Source organism: Podarcis gaigeae, assembly GCF_964106915.1.
Source record: "Podarcis gaigeae genome assembly, chromosome: 16".
NCBI classification, from domain to species: Eukaryota; Metazoa; Chordata; class Lepidosauria; order Squamata; family Lacertidae; genus Podarcis; species Podarcis gaigeae.
Window position 1 is genome coordinate 1,761,819 of NC_139693.1, and position 16,663 is coordinate 1,778,481.

A 16,663-nucleotide genomic window follows, 5' to 3' on the forward strand; every position below is an offset into this window, starting at 1 on the left:
TAGCCCAGAAATGGAAACAAGAAGAAATTCTGACGAAAGAAGAATGTCAGATGAAATTAATGGACTATGCAGAATTGGACAAAATGACAGGAAGGATTCAAAACCTGCGGGACCAGAGATTTACAGAAGATTGGAAGAAGTATATGAATTATTTGAAGAGCAACTGTAATCAACAAATTACCCAGTGTACCTGAAGGAGCATCACCTCCCCCATCATACAGCCCAGACATTGAGTTCCTTCTGGCAGTTCCCTCGCTTCTGGCATCGAGGGTCTTCTGGCAGTTCCCTCGCTGTGAAAACTGAGGTTACAGGGAACCAGGGCCTTCTCGGTGGTGGCGCCTGCCCTGTGGAACGCCCTCCTGTAAGATGCCAAGGGGATTAAAAACTATTTTAGAAAATATCTGAAGGCAGTCCTGTATCAGGAAGTTTTTAATGTTTGATGTTTCAGTATGATCTGATATATGCTGTGAGCCACCCAGTGTGGCTGGGGAAACCCAGCCAGATGAGTGGGGTATAAATAATAATAATAATATTATTATTTAAAAGGCCATAGGTAGCTTAATCAGCCAAAGGCCTTGTTTTGGTCAGCAAAATAACTTCCATCAATAACATGAGGCTGGTGCAGAAAAGGAGGCATTGTGGTGGTAAATTGTTTCTATGATACTCTATCCTGAAAAGGAAGTGAGATGTCGCAGAGAAGATAAGGGGCCAAAAGAAAAAGAAAAAGCGGAAACTGCTGTGGTTGTGGGGGCTGTGGTCAAAGCAGGAGGGGCTTAGCCATGCACAGTGGAGGCCATTCCAGCTCTGAAACGGGACAGTGGCAAAGAAGATGGAGTCCCAAACCACTTGGCTAATTATGTTGCTTTGGACAATCCAATCTGCAGGTGAGACAGGACATCTGGCAGGACATCTGCAGCCAAGCAGTACCCAGGATGACTCGGGATCCTCCTGCCATGTGTCCAGAGGTTGATTTCCTTGTTTTGCATGGGTGATCCTTCCCAGAGTTAAAAAGGATACCGATGCCAGCTTTTAAGGGTTAAGAGAAACAAGGGCTGTTTGGATGAGGAGGTATTTTGTGTGAAAGGTGAACGTAACGACTGAATGCAGATGGAAGTTTCGAGGACTGTGAACAGCGTGCCGATTTCATTTTTACTGGGTCATAAACATTCTCCCTCACCTTTCTCTTTTATGAATAGGGCCTCTAAGTAATCCAGAAGAGGTTCCTCCCCAGTATCAGGTAAGATGCACCGCAGGAGGATCAGTCTTGCTGCACGTGAACGTTCCCTCAGAAGACACCGTAGACAAAATTGAATGGGATTTCAAGCTTAAAACTGGTTTGGAACTCTGGTTTGCTGAATCCAGGGGCAGAAAGCTGGAGAGGCCTCACCCAAGAGACAGATTTGGGCAGCGGCTAGAAATGGTCAATGAGAGCACACTGAGGATCAAAGATCTGCAGATGGAGGACAGTGGAGCATACAGGGCTCGCGTGAGCTTTGCTACACAACACTTTCAAGATCAAACATTCCTCCTCACTGTGTACGGTAAGTGGTTGTTTTCTCACTTGTGTTTGATGCTTAACCAGCCCTTCCCATCCCCTGCTGTCTTTTTACTGGGCTGTTACTGACACCCATCAGTGGCACCGATGGCACAAACTTTCCCTACATTTCCCCACAGAGCCGGTCCCAGAGCCGAAGATTCTCCCCCAAAATGTGTCCAATACTCCATATGGCTGCAATGTGACCTTGCAATGTCAGGTGTCCGGAACGGGAGAATTTAACATCTCCTGGAGAAGAGGGAGCCCCCTCAGGGACATAGATGTTGGCTCATACTGGTTCCAGCTCTCTAACAATGGCAAGGACCTCCACATGTCCTGGTGGCTCAACTCCTCAGAGCCCAATTTTACCTGCCTGGTCACCAGTCCAGACGATCAGAAGAACATCTCCTTCAGTGTGCTCAATATTTGCCAGACTAGGGGTGAGTTGGCAAACCTGTGGGTGAATTGGAGGGGTCACTGTTGTTGTTTTTTAATGTATTTTTATTAAAGATTTTCTTAGTTTACAAAAGTATGTGCAATCTCTCTCTCTCTCTCTCTCTCTCTCTTTCCCCTCGAAGTAACATTTTTTACAGATCAGTTTCATTTACTGAGACATTAAGAAGAAGAAAGGGAAAGGGGGAGAGATTATTATTATTATTATTATTATTATTATTATTATTATTATTTATACTCCGCCCTCCCCAGCCAAGGCTGGGCTCACCTGGGTGGGGTCAGGTGGCAATGTTTCTATTATACTTAATATATGTGGGGTTTTGTGTCAGCGTCCCTGGTGCAGGTTCTGTGCTATTTGCTTGTGTCCCTTTGGTGGTAAGGAGTTTGGAGTTGGCCTGGGGTGTGGCTGTTCATTTGTGGTTGGCTGTGGTGGTCTTTGTTTTCATGTGTGAGTGGGGTGGGTGGGTGTTTTGGATCAGGTTAGCCATACAGTCGTACCTCTGGTTACGTACTTAATTTGTTCTGGAGGTCTGTTCTTAACCTGAAACTGTTCTTAACCTAAAGCACCACTTTAGCTAATGGGGCCTCCCGCTGCCGCCGCGCGATTTCTCTTCTCATCCTGAAGCAAAGTTCTTAACCCAAGGTATTATTTCTGGGTTAGCGGAGTCTGTAACCTGAAGCGTCTGTAACCTGAAGTGTATGTAACCCGAGGTACCACTGTATTGATTTGTGTGCTGTTGGTGGATTTTTGTCATTGTTTTGTTGGGCTGTGTATGTGATAAAGGGGTGCTGCTTTGGTTTAAATATTTACAATGGTACCTCGGTTTACAAGCTTAATCTGTTCCCGAAGTCCGTTCTTAAACCAAAACCATTCTTAAACCGAGGCGCACTTTCCGTAATGAGACCTCCCGCCACCGGAGCCCTTCACCTTTCACCTTTCAACTTAGACCGAGGTAAAGTTTTCAGACCAAGACACAATTTCCGGTTTTGTGGACTTTGTAAACCAAATCATTCTTAAACCGGACTGTTCTTAAACTGGGGTACCACTATGCTTGTGTTTAGGTTTGCCATCGGCTGTGTACAATACAGGATTTCCGTATTTCAATATAAAATGCTATGTCCTGTTAGGGATCCTCTTCAAATGCATGTGTTTGAAAGGATGTGTGAAAGGTCATGAATTGGTCATGTATTCATGCTATGGGTAGCCAAGCACAGACAGATTTACGAACACGTGTGTATGTGTGTGATAAATCCCAGAGGGCCACGCTGTTAGGCTGTAATAGATGGTAATAGATTGCTCTGAAGTCATTTCAGCACCAGATGAAAAGAAAAATCGCCTCCCCAACTGCCCTGCCCCTCCCAACCCTATTCTGTATTTTGTCAGAACAAAGCTGGCAACCCTACTTGTGTTTCATCTTGTGTTTTATTATGTGAACTGTCCTGAGATATAACAACAACAACAATTTATTATTTATACTCCGCCCATCTGACTGAGTTTCCCCAGCCATTCTGGGTGGTGCCGAATTGAGTGTTAAAAACAATATTAAAACTTCCCTAAACATGGCTGCCTTCAGATGTCTTTTAAAGATAAGATATCTCTTGATGAAGGGCGGTATATAATTTTAATAAATAAAATAATAAATAAACAAACAAATCTCTAACTCAAGTATGTTTTTAAAAGAAGAAAACTGGGCCAGGGAAGTAAAATATTTATTGGGGTTCACCGCCTGCAAATTGTGGGGAGGCATAGCAAAATCTTCTTTTAATGCAGGTCTTCCCCTCTGGATTTTCTCTGAGTGGAGTCTCACATTCTGAAATGACAGACCAGTGCCTGAACATTCCGGGGTCTGGGAACTTTGCAAACCAACCAGAGCTCTGCTATCGAAGGTTGCAAGATGTCGGAGCACATTTGGGTCTCTCAGAAACCACCTGGAGCACCCATTCTCCATCTCAGGACCCTGAAGGAAGGGTGCTTGGCTCCAATGTTTACCACTGGGGCAGACAGGGCAGGCCCACAATATTAGCCTGACTCAACAGCAGGGCTCTTATATGTTCTTACGCTCATAGCTTTTTGGAGGAGGTATTGCGAGGCTCTCATCAGGAGTAGGATATCCCCAGATATTTTCTGATGGCTGCCTCCTTCAATGTCTTCTCTTCCCCTACAGGAGAAAACATCCCTATGTCTTGGGTAAGCCTGAGAGTTATCTTCATTCTTCTAGGACTCTTGGTGCAGATCACAATTCTCACCTTGGTGTACATATTTGGAAGAAAAGGATAGCAATGAATCTGCTGAAGTCCTTCGAGGGAGACCCATGCGAATCCCACAATATTCCCTTTTTAAAATCCATTTGTCTGACATGTTTGATTTGCACTTTTTAGTCCCTACCTGCAGCCTTAAAAATTCTGATGAGAGAACTCTTCTCGTTTCTAAAGGTGTATTTTGGGAATATTTTGTTTGGGAAGGAGGTGGAATAAACAAATTTTGATGGTTTTTCTGCCTTCTGGAGAGACCATCTCATCAGGAGGTCTCTATGGTCCTTTCAGGACCTGTTGATGAACTTTTTAGCGAGCCTTTTGAGTGGGGATATTTTTATACCCACCTGAATTTGAAATTGTTTTTATAGCTGTTTTTATTGTTGATGTTTCTTATCGTTAAATTGCTTTGGATGTTTCATGGGAAGTGATGCATGAATGAAACAAATCAATACAATAAAGCAGAGTGATCTTCTTCACTAAACCAGGGAGGGCAGGAGTTGTAATCCAACAAGAGGAGGATGACATTAATAATGCATTTTATTTGGGAAAATTGCTTGCAAAAATGTCAGTATTTAATAAAATAGCATGCCAAGTCATTTTATTACAGTTTCAAAACAAAGAAACCACTTACAAAATTTAAAAGCTCAGAACAAAGTAAAAAACAACAACTGTAAAACCACATACAGTGGTACCTCGGGTTACATACGCTTCAGGTTACATACGCTTCAGGTTACAGACTCCGCTAACCCAGAAATAGTGCTTCAGGTTAAGAACTTTGCTTCAGGATGAGAACAGAAATCGTGCAGCAACGGCATGGCAGCAGCAGGAGGCCCCATTAGCTAAAGTGGTGCTTCAGGTTAAGAACAGGTTCAGGTTAAGAACGGACCTCTGGAACGAATTAAGTACTTAACCCGAGGTACCACTGTATACATGCAAAAAAACCGGTAAATTAGGAAAAATGCGCTCTAAAATGCTAGTGAATTGTCACGAAGTCTTAAAAATATTCACAAACTGATTTGGAAATGTGGTTAATTGTATTAAATATACATGAGCAACAGATATAACTTAGGGGTGTGGAAACCCAGACCACCCCAAATTGGTTCGGATCCTGATTTGGATCTGTCCCTGATTTGCTTTGAATCAATTTGGACCCAACTCAACTCAATTCCAGTGCATTCATTTGCACTGGGAATCCAAAACAGCCACACGCACACACACCCTTGTGTCGCTGGATGTAGGTGCATGAAATTTGAAGACCTTGTATTCCCTCAAGAGGTGATTAACCCCGTCGAATTTCAAATAGGGTTTGTGCAAGCCACCTTTAAAGTTTGCAAAAAGAAAGAAAGAAAGAAAGAAAGAAAGAAAGAAAGAAAGAAAGAAAGAAAGAAAGGTTTTAGTGCTCATTCATGTCAGTCCACATGCTCCTGTTTCGCCTGTTCCATTAAGTTTTTTTAATTAAACTTTATACTTTATACACTCTGTGTGATGCTTCGGACTGTGTACACTGTGTACAATGTACTCAAAAGACTCTCTCTCTCTCTCTCACACACACACACACACACAACAAAGTATTAGTAAAGACACAGGAATCAGTTTTAAATAAAATGCAGACCTAATATAAAAAAGAAAACCTTTTTTTAAAAATATTTTTATTAGGAATTTCAACATAACAATTTACCAAAAATACATCATCCTCATTTCCTCCCCCCCCCATTTCCCCCCTCCCCCCATAAAAGAAAAATCCTCCCTCCAATTCCCCTCCCCCACTTCCCCCAGCTCCTCTCTCTGGTTTCTCAGCACATGTTATTTTCTGCATGTTTAAAATTGTAAAGATCCTCAGTTTATCTATCTGTATATTACCAATAAAGAGTTTGTGAATGTTTATTCAAAACCTGCCAAGGAGTCCAGTTCATTTTGTTGTTTCTTTAAGTACTTCGTAAAAGGTTCCCATTCTTCTTTAAAGTCACAGTTATCCTTGTCACGTAGTTTATGTGTCAATTTTACCAATTCTGCGTAGTCCATCAGTTTCTCTTGCCACAGTTCTTTGGTAGGGATTTCCTCATTCTTCCATCCTTGTGCTATTAAGACTCTTGCCACCGTTGTCGCATACATGGAAATGTTTTTTTTAGTTTCCTTGGCAGGTCTTTTCCTACAATTCCTAACAAGAAAGCTTCAGGCTTTTTTTTTTTTTACAAATGTTAACTGGAACATTTTCTTCAGCTCATTGTATGACTATCAGTTAGGTTTATCTCTAGGGAAACTGACATGTCATCTGGACATGGAAAACCCATACCACAAAAATAAAGAAATAAAGAAACAGGCAACCTTCTAGCCAATATTTGAGACAGTGCAGATAAGCCCCACCCCACACACAGAGGTGACAAAATACTAAGAAGTACAGGCACAGCTGTAAATGAAACACAAAAAGAGGGACAAAATGTGTAGTGGGGAGTATAAGGGAAGGGAAGGGACGCAGCCTACAGAACTAAAAGCAACTGAGCTTGATTGGGTAATGATGGGAAAGGATTAGGAAGCAAACAGGTGTATAAGAAAGGCTGAAACAAAATATAAAAAAATTTCCTTCCAGTAGCACCTTAGAGACCAACTAAGTTTGTTATTGGTATGAGTTTTCGTTTGCATGCACACTTCTTGTTACCTACCTGTAAGAAGAAAGGCTGGTTATTGGTATGGATAAACAAAAGATGAGCTGACCAAATGTGACCAAACTCCATCAAACTTCCTAACGTTCAGAGAGAGAGAGCCATGTGCAGCTGCCCTCTCTGAATCCTTGTGTTCTCCTTATAAGGTGCCATTTGGAAAATTTTCAACACTTTGGAGACTGGCTGTCTGGTTTTCTGAGAGTTTTGACCTCCAGAATAGTCTAAATCACTCCTGATCAATGTGAATTTGTTGTGACTCGTTTTGTAGCTGCATAGACCCAATTCACACTTGGTTCAAACTGGCCTGTTTATATATAATCCATATATATAAGCCATAATATAAACTGAAACTGAGAGACTTTATGTGAGAGCCAAGCCAATATTCTTCAGCTTTGAGAAGTAACATCTAAAATGGACATCCTCGCGTAGCACAAGGGACCAGCGGAAGGTGACAAGATGTGATCAGATATATTTAAAATGAGGCACGAACTTTCTTGGTGTTTCCTGGCCTGCATTTTCACACCTTGGCTCTTTGATGTTCAAAGGAAGATAATTTGGACCCCAGTTGATATTTATAACACAGCTAGATAGACAGCCAACACCTTCTGTTTCTGAGAAGGGGGACAAGAGGGGCACAAAACACTCACCCAGCTCAGTTTCTGACTTGCTCTGCTTTTACGTAGGAGCTTCTTATTTTCCTGAAAGGTAGTTACATTCACTGAGAAGTTGAACAAACACTAATAAGGCACAAGGATACAAGGGGACTCAATTCCATTGCAAAGACGCCAAATGTAACCATTGCATAAGGGTGGCCTTAGGGCATGGGTAGGCAAACTAAGGTCTGGGGTCCGGATCCGGCCCAATTACCTTCTCAATCCAGCCCGTGGATGGTCCGGGAATCAGTGTGTTTTTACATGAGTAGAATGTGCCCTTTTTATTTAAAATGCATCCCTGGGTTATTTGTGGGGCCTGCCTGGTGTTTTTACATGAGCAGAATGTGTGCTTTTATTTAAAATGCATCTCTGGGTTATTTGGGGGGCACAGGAATTCGTTCTTCTTCTTCTTCTTTTTTCCAAAATATAGTCCAGCTCCCCACAAGGTCTGAGGGATGGTGGACCAGCCCCCCGCTGAAAAAGTTTGCTGACTCCTGCCTTAGGGATTCACATTTACAAGTAGTGAAGAAACAATTACAAGAAAGAAAGAAAACTAGATACTATTTAAAATTACCTGGATACAATTACAAAAAAAATACTTGGATACAAGTACAAAACTAGAGATAGGGGAAATTCAGGATATAGGGTAATAGGCAGTGCAGGGAAGAAAGAAAAGGCAAAGGAGACTTTCTCATGCAGAGCTAAGGCCCTTTTATTTCTTCAGTGGACCATCACAGGGACCCTGAAATGGAGTTTTAAAAAGCGTTGTAGGAAAATGTGTCAAGAAGAAGAAGAAGAGTTTGGATTTGATATCCCGCTTTATCACTACCCGAAGGAGTCTCAAAGTGGCTCACAATCTCCTTTCCCTTCCTCCCCCACAACAAACACTCTGTGAGGTGAGTGGGGCTGAGAGACTTCAAAGAAGTGTGACTAGCCCAAGGTCACCCAGCAGTTGCATGTGGAGGAGCGGAGACGCGAACCCGGTTCACCAGATTATGAGTCCACCGCTCTTAACCACTACACCACACTGGCTCCACAAGGGGGCACCGCTCTGCTGGAAGGGGGTAAGCATGCTTTTGTGTGTTAGGATCTGCCAGGCCCTCCTAGGCAAGGAAGTAATATTCAAGGACACAATCCAGCCAGGCAAAAACACTCCAGGAAGCGGCAAAGCGGGGCCAATGAGGGGAAGTATCCTTAGTTATAAAATAAATCAGCCACAGAGAGGTATCTAAAGCCCACTCTTCCCGAAAACTTTACACTCCATTGCTTTGGGGAAGAGTAGATAGGGAGATCTCAAGAATATTGCCTACCCTACCTTCCTTCCACGGTTCAAGCAAAGCAAAAACCAGCGTCTTTCCTTCTTTCCAAACAAACAATATTTTCTCCTGCTGCATAAATCAGGGTCTGATCAGGGGACGCCTCTTTGCTTGACAATTACGTCCAGATTCAAAGGTATTCCACTGCTCAGCATGGTAGCTTGCTGAGGCTGCCCTTGGATCGGGTAATTGACCCAGCGCCCTCACCTTCTCATCTGGGAGGCGGGGATTTCCACCCCACACACCCCCCAAACACAATCAAAAAAGCCATTAATGGATGACCATAGGTTGTGCCCCTTTGATACCCTCAAAGAGTTACAGGGGGCTTGCCCCTTACATATACGCACACCACATTTTTGCTGTCTGGGACCCCTCCCTGGCATCTTGGTGTCCGGGAGGTAATATGCCATGTTTGCTGCAAAACACAAAGTCACCATCTAGCCATCAGGATAGTGTTGGAGTAATTGGAGATGAGAAAGCATTAATTTCTTTCATGAGCATAAATCAGTCAAGCCGGTTGCTGTGGTAACAGCCTAGTGCCCCAACTGTATCTGTGATTAATGCATGCCATCTCAGTCGTTTGTCTGTTAGTCTGCAGTTAGTGTTACTTGTCCAGTGCCACATCTTGAATTGCTGGACGTATTTAGAGTAATGGAGATGCATTGTGCTTGTCTGTATCTGCATATATCTATATCTGCAAAAGCCTAAAAGCTGTATGCATCTGTGTCCAGAACTGTTTTACTGAGCCTTACTTTCTGAAACAGTAAACCCATCCCTGCTTCCATGTGCTGACTGGTACTGGGAGCAACTTTCACTGCTGGGTATCTCACCTGAGATACCTAATACCTACTTGTCCTCGTGCATATGTAGCTAACACATAAACCAATGGTCTGATTCAGCATAAGGGTTATCTCTATTCTTCTTTTGCTGGCTCCATCTCTCATCAGCCCCTGTCAGCATAGTCAGTGCTCAGAGATGATAGGAATTGTAGTCCAGTAACACCTGGACGCAGGTGGCGCTGTGGGTTAAAGCCTCAGCGCCTAGGACTTGCCGATTGAAAGGTCGGCGGTTCGAATCCCTGCGGTGGGGTGCGCTCCCGCTGCTCGGTCCCAGCGCCTGCCAACCTAGCAGTTCGAAAGCACCTCCGGGTGCAAGTAGATAAATAGGGACCGCTTACCAGCGGGAAGGTAAACGGCGTTTCCGTGTGCAGCTCTGGCTCGCCAGATGCAGCTTTGTCACGCTGGCCACGTGACCCGGAAGTGTCTCCGGACAGCGCTGGCCCCTGGCCTCTTAAGTGAGATGGGCGCACAACCCCAGAGTCTGTCAAGACTGGCCCGTACGGGCAGGGGTACCTTTACCTTTACCTTTTTAACACCTGGAGGTTGACAGGGTTTTCCAACCCTTCATTAATCTATTTCGCAAACTTGGTGGACTCTGTTGGTATTGAATTTTATAACAAGGAAATTAAAAGAGGCCAGGAGACAAATATTTCATTGCATAGAGTAGACTTTATTGAGAAACAAGCATGAAGTGAACAGATCAAGACCAATTTTCAAGAAGATGCCACGTCAAAAGCAATGAAGAGACATGAGCAGTGGGTGAGCTGAATCTACTATTTGTATGGAATGAAGACATAACTCCTTTGACAGGGAAAACCGACCACAATGTGTCATGCCTCCTTGGCTAAAGAGAGCTATCTTGCAAGCTAGCAAAGGGAATTTTTAAAAAAACAAAAGAGTGAAAGATCATTGCTGGACTGAGCATGAAAGATGCTGTGCAGACGCAGAGCCAACCTCAGCTGGAATTGTGAATGCTCAGCATTTTGGGTACCCAGTACCCGTAAGCATTGCACTGAATCTATACCATAACTATCAATTCCCAACATGATTGCACACCAGCAGAGTTGGTATCCTTGGTGTTTTAGCAAGGAGAACGACAGGGATTGCAAATACTAATTGGGATGCAGGAAGGCTGGCAGCTGCTAGCTGGATAGATGGGTCCACAAGGAATGGCACAGGACGGAGAACAGGAAGGCTGGCAGCTGCTAACTGGATAGATGGGTCCACAAGGAATGGCACAGGACGGAGAACAGGAAGGCTGGCAGCTGCTAACTGGATAGATGGGTCCACAAGGAATGGCACAGGACGGAGAACAGGAAGGCTGGCAGCTGCTAGCTGGATAGATGGGTCCACAAGGAATGGCACAGGACGGAGAACAGGAAGGCTGGCAGCTGCTAACTGGATAGATGGGTCCACAAGGAATGGCACAGGACGGAGAACAGGAAGGCTGGCAGCTGCTAACTGGATAGATGGGTCCACAAGGAATGGCACAGGACGGAGAACAGGAAGGCTGGCAGCTGCTAACTGGATAGATGGGTCCACAAGGAATGGCACAGGACGGAGAACAGGAAGGCTGGCAGCTGCTAACTGGATAGATGGGTCCACAAGGAATGGTACAGGATGGAGAACAGGAAGGCTGGGCACACAGTGGAGCAATGGGTCCACATGGAATAGAGCAGGTTTGGACAGCAGAGGGTTGGCAGCTGCTAACTGGAAAGATGGGACCACAAGGAATGGCACAGGACGGAGAACAGGAAGGCTGGCAGCTGCTAGCTGGATAGATGGGTCCACAAGGAATGGCACAGGAAGGAGAACAGGAAGGCTGGCAGCTGCTAACTGGATAGATGGGTCCACAAGGAATGGTACAGGATGGAGAACAGGAAGGCTGGGCACACAGTGGAGCAATGGGTCCACATGGAATAGAGCAGGTTTGGACAGCAGAGGGTTGGCAGCTGCTAACTGGAAAGATGGGACCACAAGGAATGGCACAGGATGGAGAACACGAAGGCTGGGCACACAGTGGAGCGATGGGTCCACATGGAAATGAGCAGGTTTGGACAGCAGAGGGTTGGCATCTGCTAACTGGATAGATGGGTCCACATGGAATGGCACATGATGGGAGGCAACAGAACATCATGTTGGAGAAGATGGAGGTTAGCCTGGAACAATATATGAAGTACGAGAATGAATAAACAAGTATCTGCAAACAGAACTCTTCCTATATACACATAAAGATCTAGGAGTGTCAACAAACTTTGCGATTCTTTTGGCCACCAATACCTGGCACTGCAAAGCACAGCATGATGACAACCTTACTGGCCAGGCAGGCAGGCAGTGGAGACCAACAGATGGGAGAGTGATGGCTGGATAGCTGAGGTCAGTGAGGGAACATCTGGATGGGCAGCAGAATACAGCAAGGGAGTGTCTGGTGGAGGCCACAGCACCCACTGACAGAGCAGCAGGATGGGCATTGGAGATCAGCAAGAGAAGGGTGGAACAGGAGACCTCCAAAGCCTAACCACTCTCTGAAGGAAAGGAGAGGAAAACTCCCTCAACACCCTTCCAACTTCTTCAAACCTTAGGGGAGAGTGGGTGGTGGGTGAGTTGGAAGGGTGAAAGGGTTTGGATGGGGGTGGTAGGAGCTGTGGGGTATGTGGATCTGCGGGAGGTGGCTGGGGAGGAAAGAGCTGTGGAAGGTTGGGTAGATCTGGGCCTAGTGTGGGATGAAGATGAAGAATACATTGATGGATACACTAACTTTCTGGCCAACTTAAACTCAAGAAGTAGAGATCCATTGGCCAGGGGACCAGTTGTTTTTGTTCTTTTTAAGGAAAAGAAGGGGGGGGGAATTGACCATGAAAACAAACATAGGGTTGCATCCAAAGTTCATCCTGCTCAGAGTAGACCCATTGAATGTTATGAGCATGATTCATTTTGATGCATTAATTTCAATGATTCTACCCTGAATAGAACTTGATGGGATAGAGTCCATTCTGTTTCAGGAAACAAGAGAACAAGTTGTACATATAAATTCTTTACTAAACATAACTTCACATTAACTAGGTCAGATTCATAAGATCATAGTATTGTAAAGTTTGAAGGGACCATCAGGATCATCTAGTCCAACTTCCTGCAACACAGGTATCACCAAAGGTGTTGTTTCACCCTAGCTCCAATGAGCCCAGTCAACCATGATGACCAATGGTCAGGTCAAGACTGGTAGGAGTCCATCAACAGCATCTGGAGAACCAGTGTTCATCACCTTTACACTCATTCAATCTCCCAGTTTAAATACTTTGGATCAATGTTAATCAAATGTTCTTGCCTACTAACCCCTACTCAGAGAAGATCCATTGAAATAAATAGCCATCATTAACTCAAGACCATGTATTTCAATAGGACTACTCTGAGCAAGACGTAATTGGGTACATGTCTCCTTGGAAGGCAAGTAAGAACAGCTACAAAACCAGCTACGACCTTTTCTAACTACTAAGTTAGACCCAAAACCTGATAGTTTGGGTCAATTGTGGAGGTAGTGGTGGTTGGTTGTCCTCAGAAAATGATGTCCATTTTGAGAAGTGTAAGAGCAAGTAACAAATTTAAATTACTTTACGAACACCACCTCACATCCCACCAGATTCAACTAAAGTTGAGTTAAATCCAACTTACCTGTGACAGCTGATGAAAAGAAGTCAGGAGGAGGCGACAGAAGCAGTTGGAAGTGTAGGACAATGTTGAGAGCTTTTATACAAGTTCTTTAGGAGCCAGAAGGCAGCCTTGGCCACTGACACTATCATTTGCTGCCTGCCTCAAGTCAAAGGGCTCCGATCACAGGTTTCTTCTGGTTTATTATCACCCACCCCTTCCTAACCCTGGGATTTGGGATGTGTTCATCCTGTCCTGCTTTCTCCTTTCAATAAAGACTATTACAAGCCTAAGTGGCACACAGCTGGTTAGTTTTCTGGAAGCAGACCACTAATTTTACAGGTCGGTCACAATGGCTATTTTCTTCAGGACAATTTGAGCACCAACTGCACAGTATGCTGACTACATCTTGTCCTTCAGATTATTGGGGCTTAATTTGGAAGTAGGGATGCAGGAGAAAATTGACCAGGTACACATTTAAAACCAAATCTATCAAATCCACACTTTCTGAAACAATATGAAAACTGAATCACAGCCATCCTTGGAAATTCTGAATTTTGTGATATAGTTCTCCCACCCAAAAGTGTTTATAGCTTTGCATATTTTACGGAAATTAGAAGTTATTGGTGTCCAGACTAGGGATACTACATCAGTAGGATTATTTATGTACTGGCTGTGGGTTGGAATAGAAACCCTTTAAAGTTCTCCCCACCTCTATGAGTTATATCTTACCCAGAGCAGACCCATTGAAATCAATGGGAATGACCATTCCATTGAGTTCACTGAGTCAGCTCTTAGTACAACCCAATGATTCTGAGATCACCAGCCTGCTATCAAAGGAGGGAGGGAGTTTGCCACATGCTTTGGGACGGTGTATGAGGAGCACACATAGAACCGTGCTCCAGCCTGGGAGAAGGGCTTAGGGAAGCCTGGTCAAACATGTCACTGCAACATCCCTGCCTCTTCATTGGCCCATTTTGCAGCAGTTGTGGCTTTTGACATTGCAGGACCCATTTCAACCCTTCCTCAAAGGCTTCATGAATGGGAATTACATTTCTCCACCTGATCTGTTCAAGCCGAGAGTTTTCCACCACATCCGTAAATTACAACATGTAATGGCAGTTAAAGGAGAAAGTGGGGACTTAGTGGTCATATGAGACCACCCACAGTGACTCCCTCAAAGATGTCAGTGATCAGCGATAAGAGTATCATGTTCCCAAGTTTTCAGAAGATCTTGTAAATTAATACAAGAATCTTAAACCTGCCCTAGTGGTGTATGGGCAGGTAGTACAAGCTTTTGACCACCAGAATTCTGTGCTGGTAATAGTCTGTCACCATCAACAGTGTGACCTGAGCCAGTACCATCTGGAGCCTCCAGACCAGGCCCAAGAGTGGCCCAAGAGGTAGCATATTGCAATAATCTGGTATTCAAGTTACCAATGGATGGATCACCATAGCCAGACTATCCCTTTGCAAGAAAGGCCATAGGTGACATACCAGATGTAGATGGTAGAAGATACTCCTAGCTGCTGCGGCTACCTGAACCTCCAGCTACAAAGGCAGATCAGGAAGCACCAGAAACATTCCCTGTTGCTCAGAGGGGGCTCCTTGCTCTGTTGAAATTAGGCTTGTAAGAAATAGTGTTACTGTACATGCCATCCCCAATCTCTGCCGAGCAGTGACAAGAGAATAATACTAAAAATAATTTATTATTTATACCCCACCCATCTGGCTGGGTTTCCCCAGCCACTCTGGGCTTACCTTGTATTTCCTTTTGGACAACTAGATATAGCAGTGTCTTTGTGAAATATGTCTGTTGTCTTTGTCCATGGAGTTTTCTTGGCAGGGATACTGGAGTGGCTTGCCAGTTCCTGCTCCAGGTGGATCACGTTTGGTCAAAACTCTCCATTACGACCTGTCCATCTTGGGTGGCCCTGCATGGCATAGCTCATAGCTTCTCTGAGTTATTCAAGCCCCTTCGACATGGCAAGGTTTATTTGCCTGCGCCTAGATGGAGACAGTTCCTGGCATCCACATCATAAAAGAGCCCTTTTTTTGTTCTAAGAGCAGCAAACCTGAATCTACAAACAGAGGAATGAACCCTGCTGCCCATGCCTCATTGTTATGGTTTGTCCTCCTCATCACTGAGAGCCAGTGTGGTGTAGTGGTTAAGAATCATAGAATCATAGAGTTGGAAGAGACCACTAGGGCCATCGAGTCCAACCCCCTGCCAAGCAGGAAACCCCATCAGAGCACTCATGACATATGGTTGTCAAGCCTCTGCTTAAAGACCTCCAAAGAAGGAGACTCCACCACACTCCTTGGCAGCAAATTCCACTGTCGAATAGCTCTTACTGTCAGGAAGTTCTTCCTAATGTTTAGCTGGAATCTTCTTTCTTGTAGTTTGGATCCATTGCTCCGTGTCTGCTTCTCTGGAGCAGCAGAAAACAACCTTTCTCCCTCCTCTATATGACATCCTTTTATATATTTGAAAATGGCTATCATATCACCCCTAACCTCCTAAAGAGCGGTAGTCTCGTAATCTGGTGAACCGGGTTCGCGTCTCTGCTCCTCCACATGCAGCTGCTGGGTGACCTTGGGCCAGTCACACTTCTTTGGAGTCTCTCAGCCCCACTCACCTCACAGAGTGTTTGTTGTGGGGGAGGAAGGGAAAGGAGAATGTTAGCCGCTTTGAGACTCCTTAAAGGGAGTGAAAGGCAGGATATCAAATCCAAACTCTTCTTCTCTTCTTCATCTCTCCCCATGGCGTTCTTGCCACTTCCTCCTCCTCCTTCTTCCCAGAACCACTTGCAGAAACAACTTCTCCTCTTTCCACAGAATTGCCCACTGCCCCTTTCCCTCTGTGCTGGGCAGAGAGTCTTATGTTCTGTGGCTGCATTACCATTATCAAACAAACCAAGCCATTACCAGCCTTCAACGACCCACCCCCTGTGAGCCATCACTAGCTAGCTGGTGTTATTCCTAGCCCTTGCTAAATTCACAAATTTATTAGTTTGCTGAAATTCGAACCCTTTGTTGAATCTTGAGGTCTTGCCCCCCCAAAAAAAACCTTATAACAAAACCTTATAACAATTGAGAGCCAGTGTGGTGTAGTGGTTAAGAGCGGTAGACTCCTAATCTGGGGAACTGGGTTCGTGTCTCCGCTCCTCCACCTGCAGCTGCTGGGTGACCTTGGGCCAGTCACACATCTTTGAAGTCTCTCAGCCCCACTCACCTCACAGAGTGTTTGTTGGGGGGGAGGAAGGGAAAGGAGAATGTGAGCCGCTTGGAGACTCCTTAAAGGGAG

The 16,663-nt window shown here is 44.7% G+C and overlaps 1 protein-coding gene across 1 annotated transcript in view; it reads left to right on the top strand.

Annotated features, from left to right (window-relative positions):
- Nucleotides 1-722: 722 nt before the first annotated feature.
- Nucleotides 723-16,663, top strand: part of LOC310833419 (T-lymphocyte surface antigen Ly-9-like) — a 497,325-nt gene continuing 481,384 nt past the window's right edge. The window contains exons 1-3 of the mRNA XM_083716154.1: nucleotides 723-1,541; nucleotides 1,675-1,974; nucleotides 4,153-4,706. Coding sequence (XP_083572280.1) covers nucleotides 1,418-1,541; nucleotides 1,675-1,974; nucleotides 4,153-4,265 — 537 coding nt within the window. The 5' untranslated portion in view covers nucleotides 723-1,417 and the 3' untranslated portion in view covers nucleotides 4,266-4,706. The remainder of the gene's footprint in view (nucleotides 1,542-1,674; nucleotides 1,975-4,152; nucleotides 4,707-16,663) is intronic.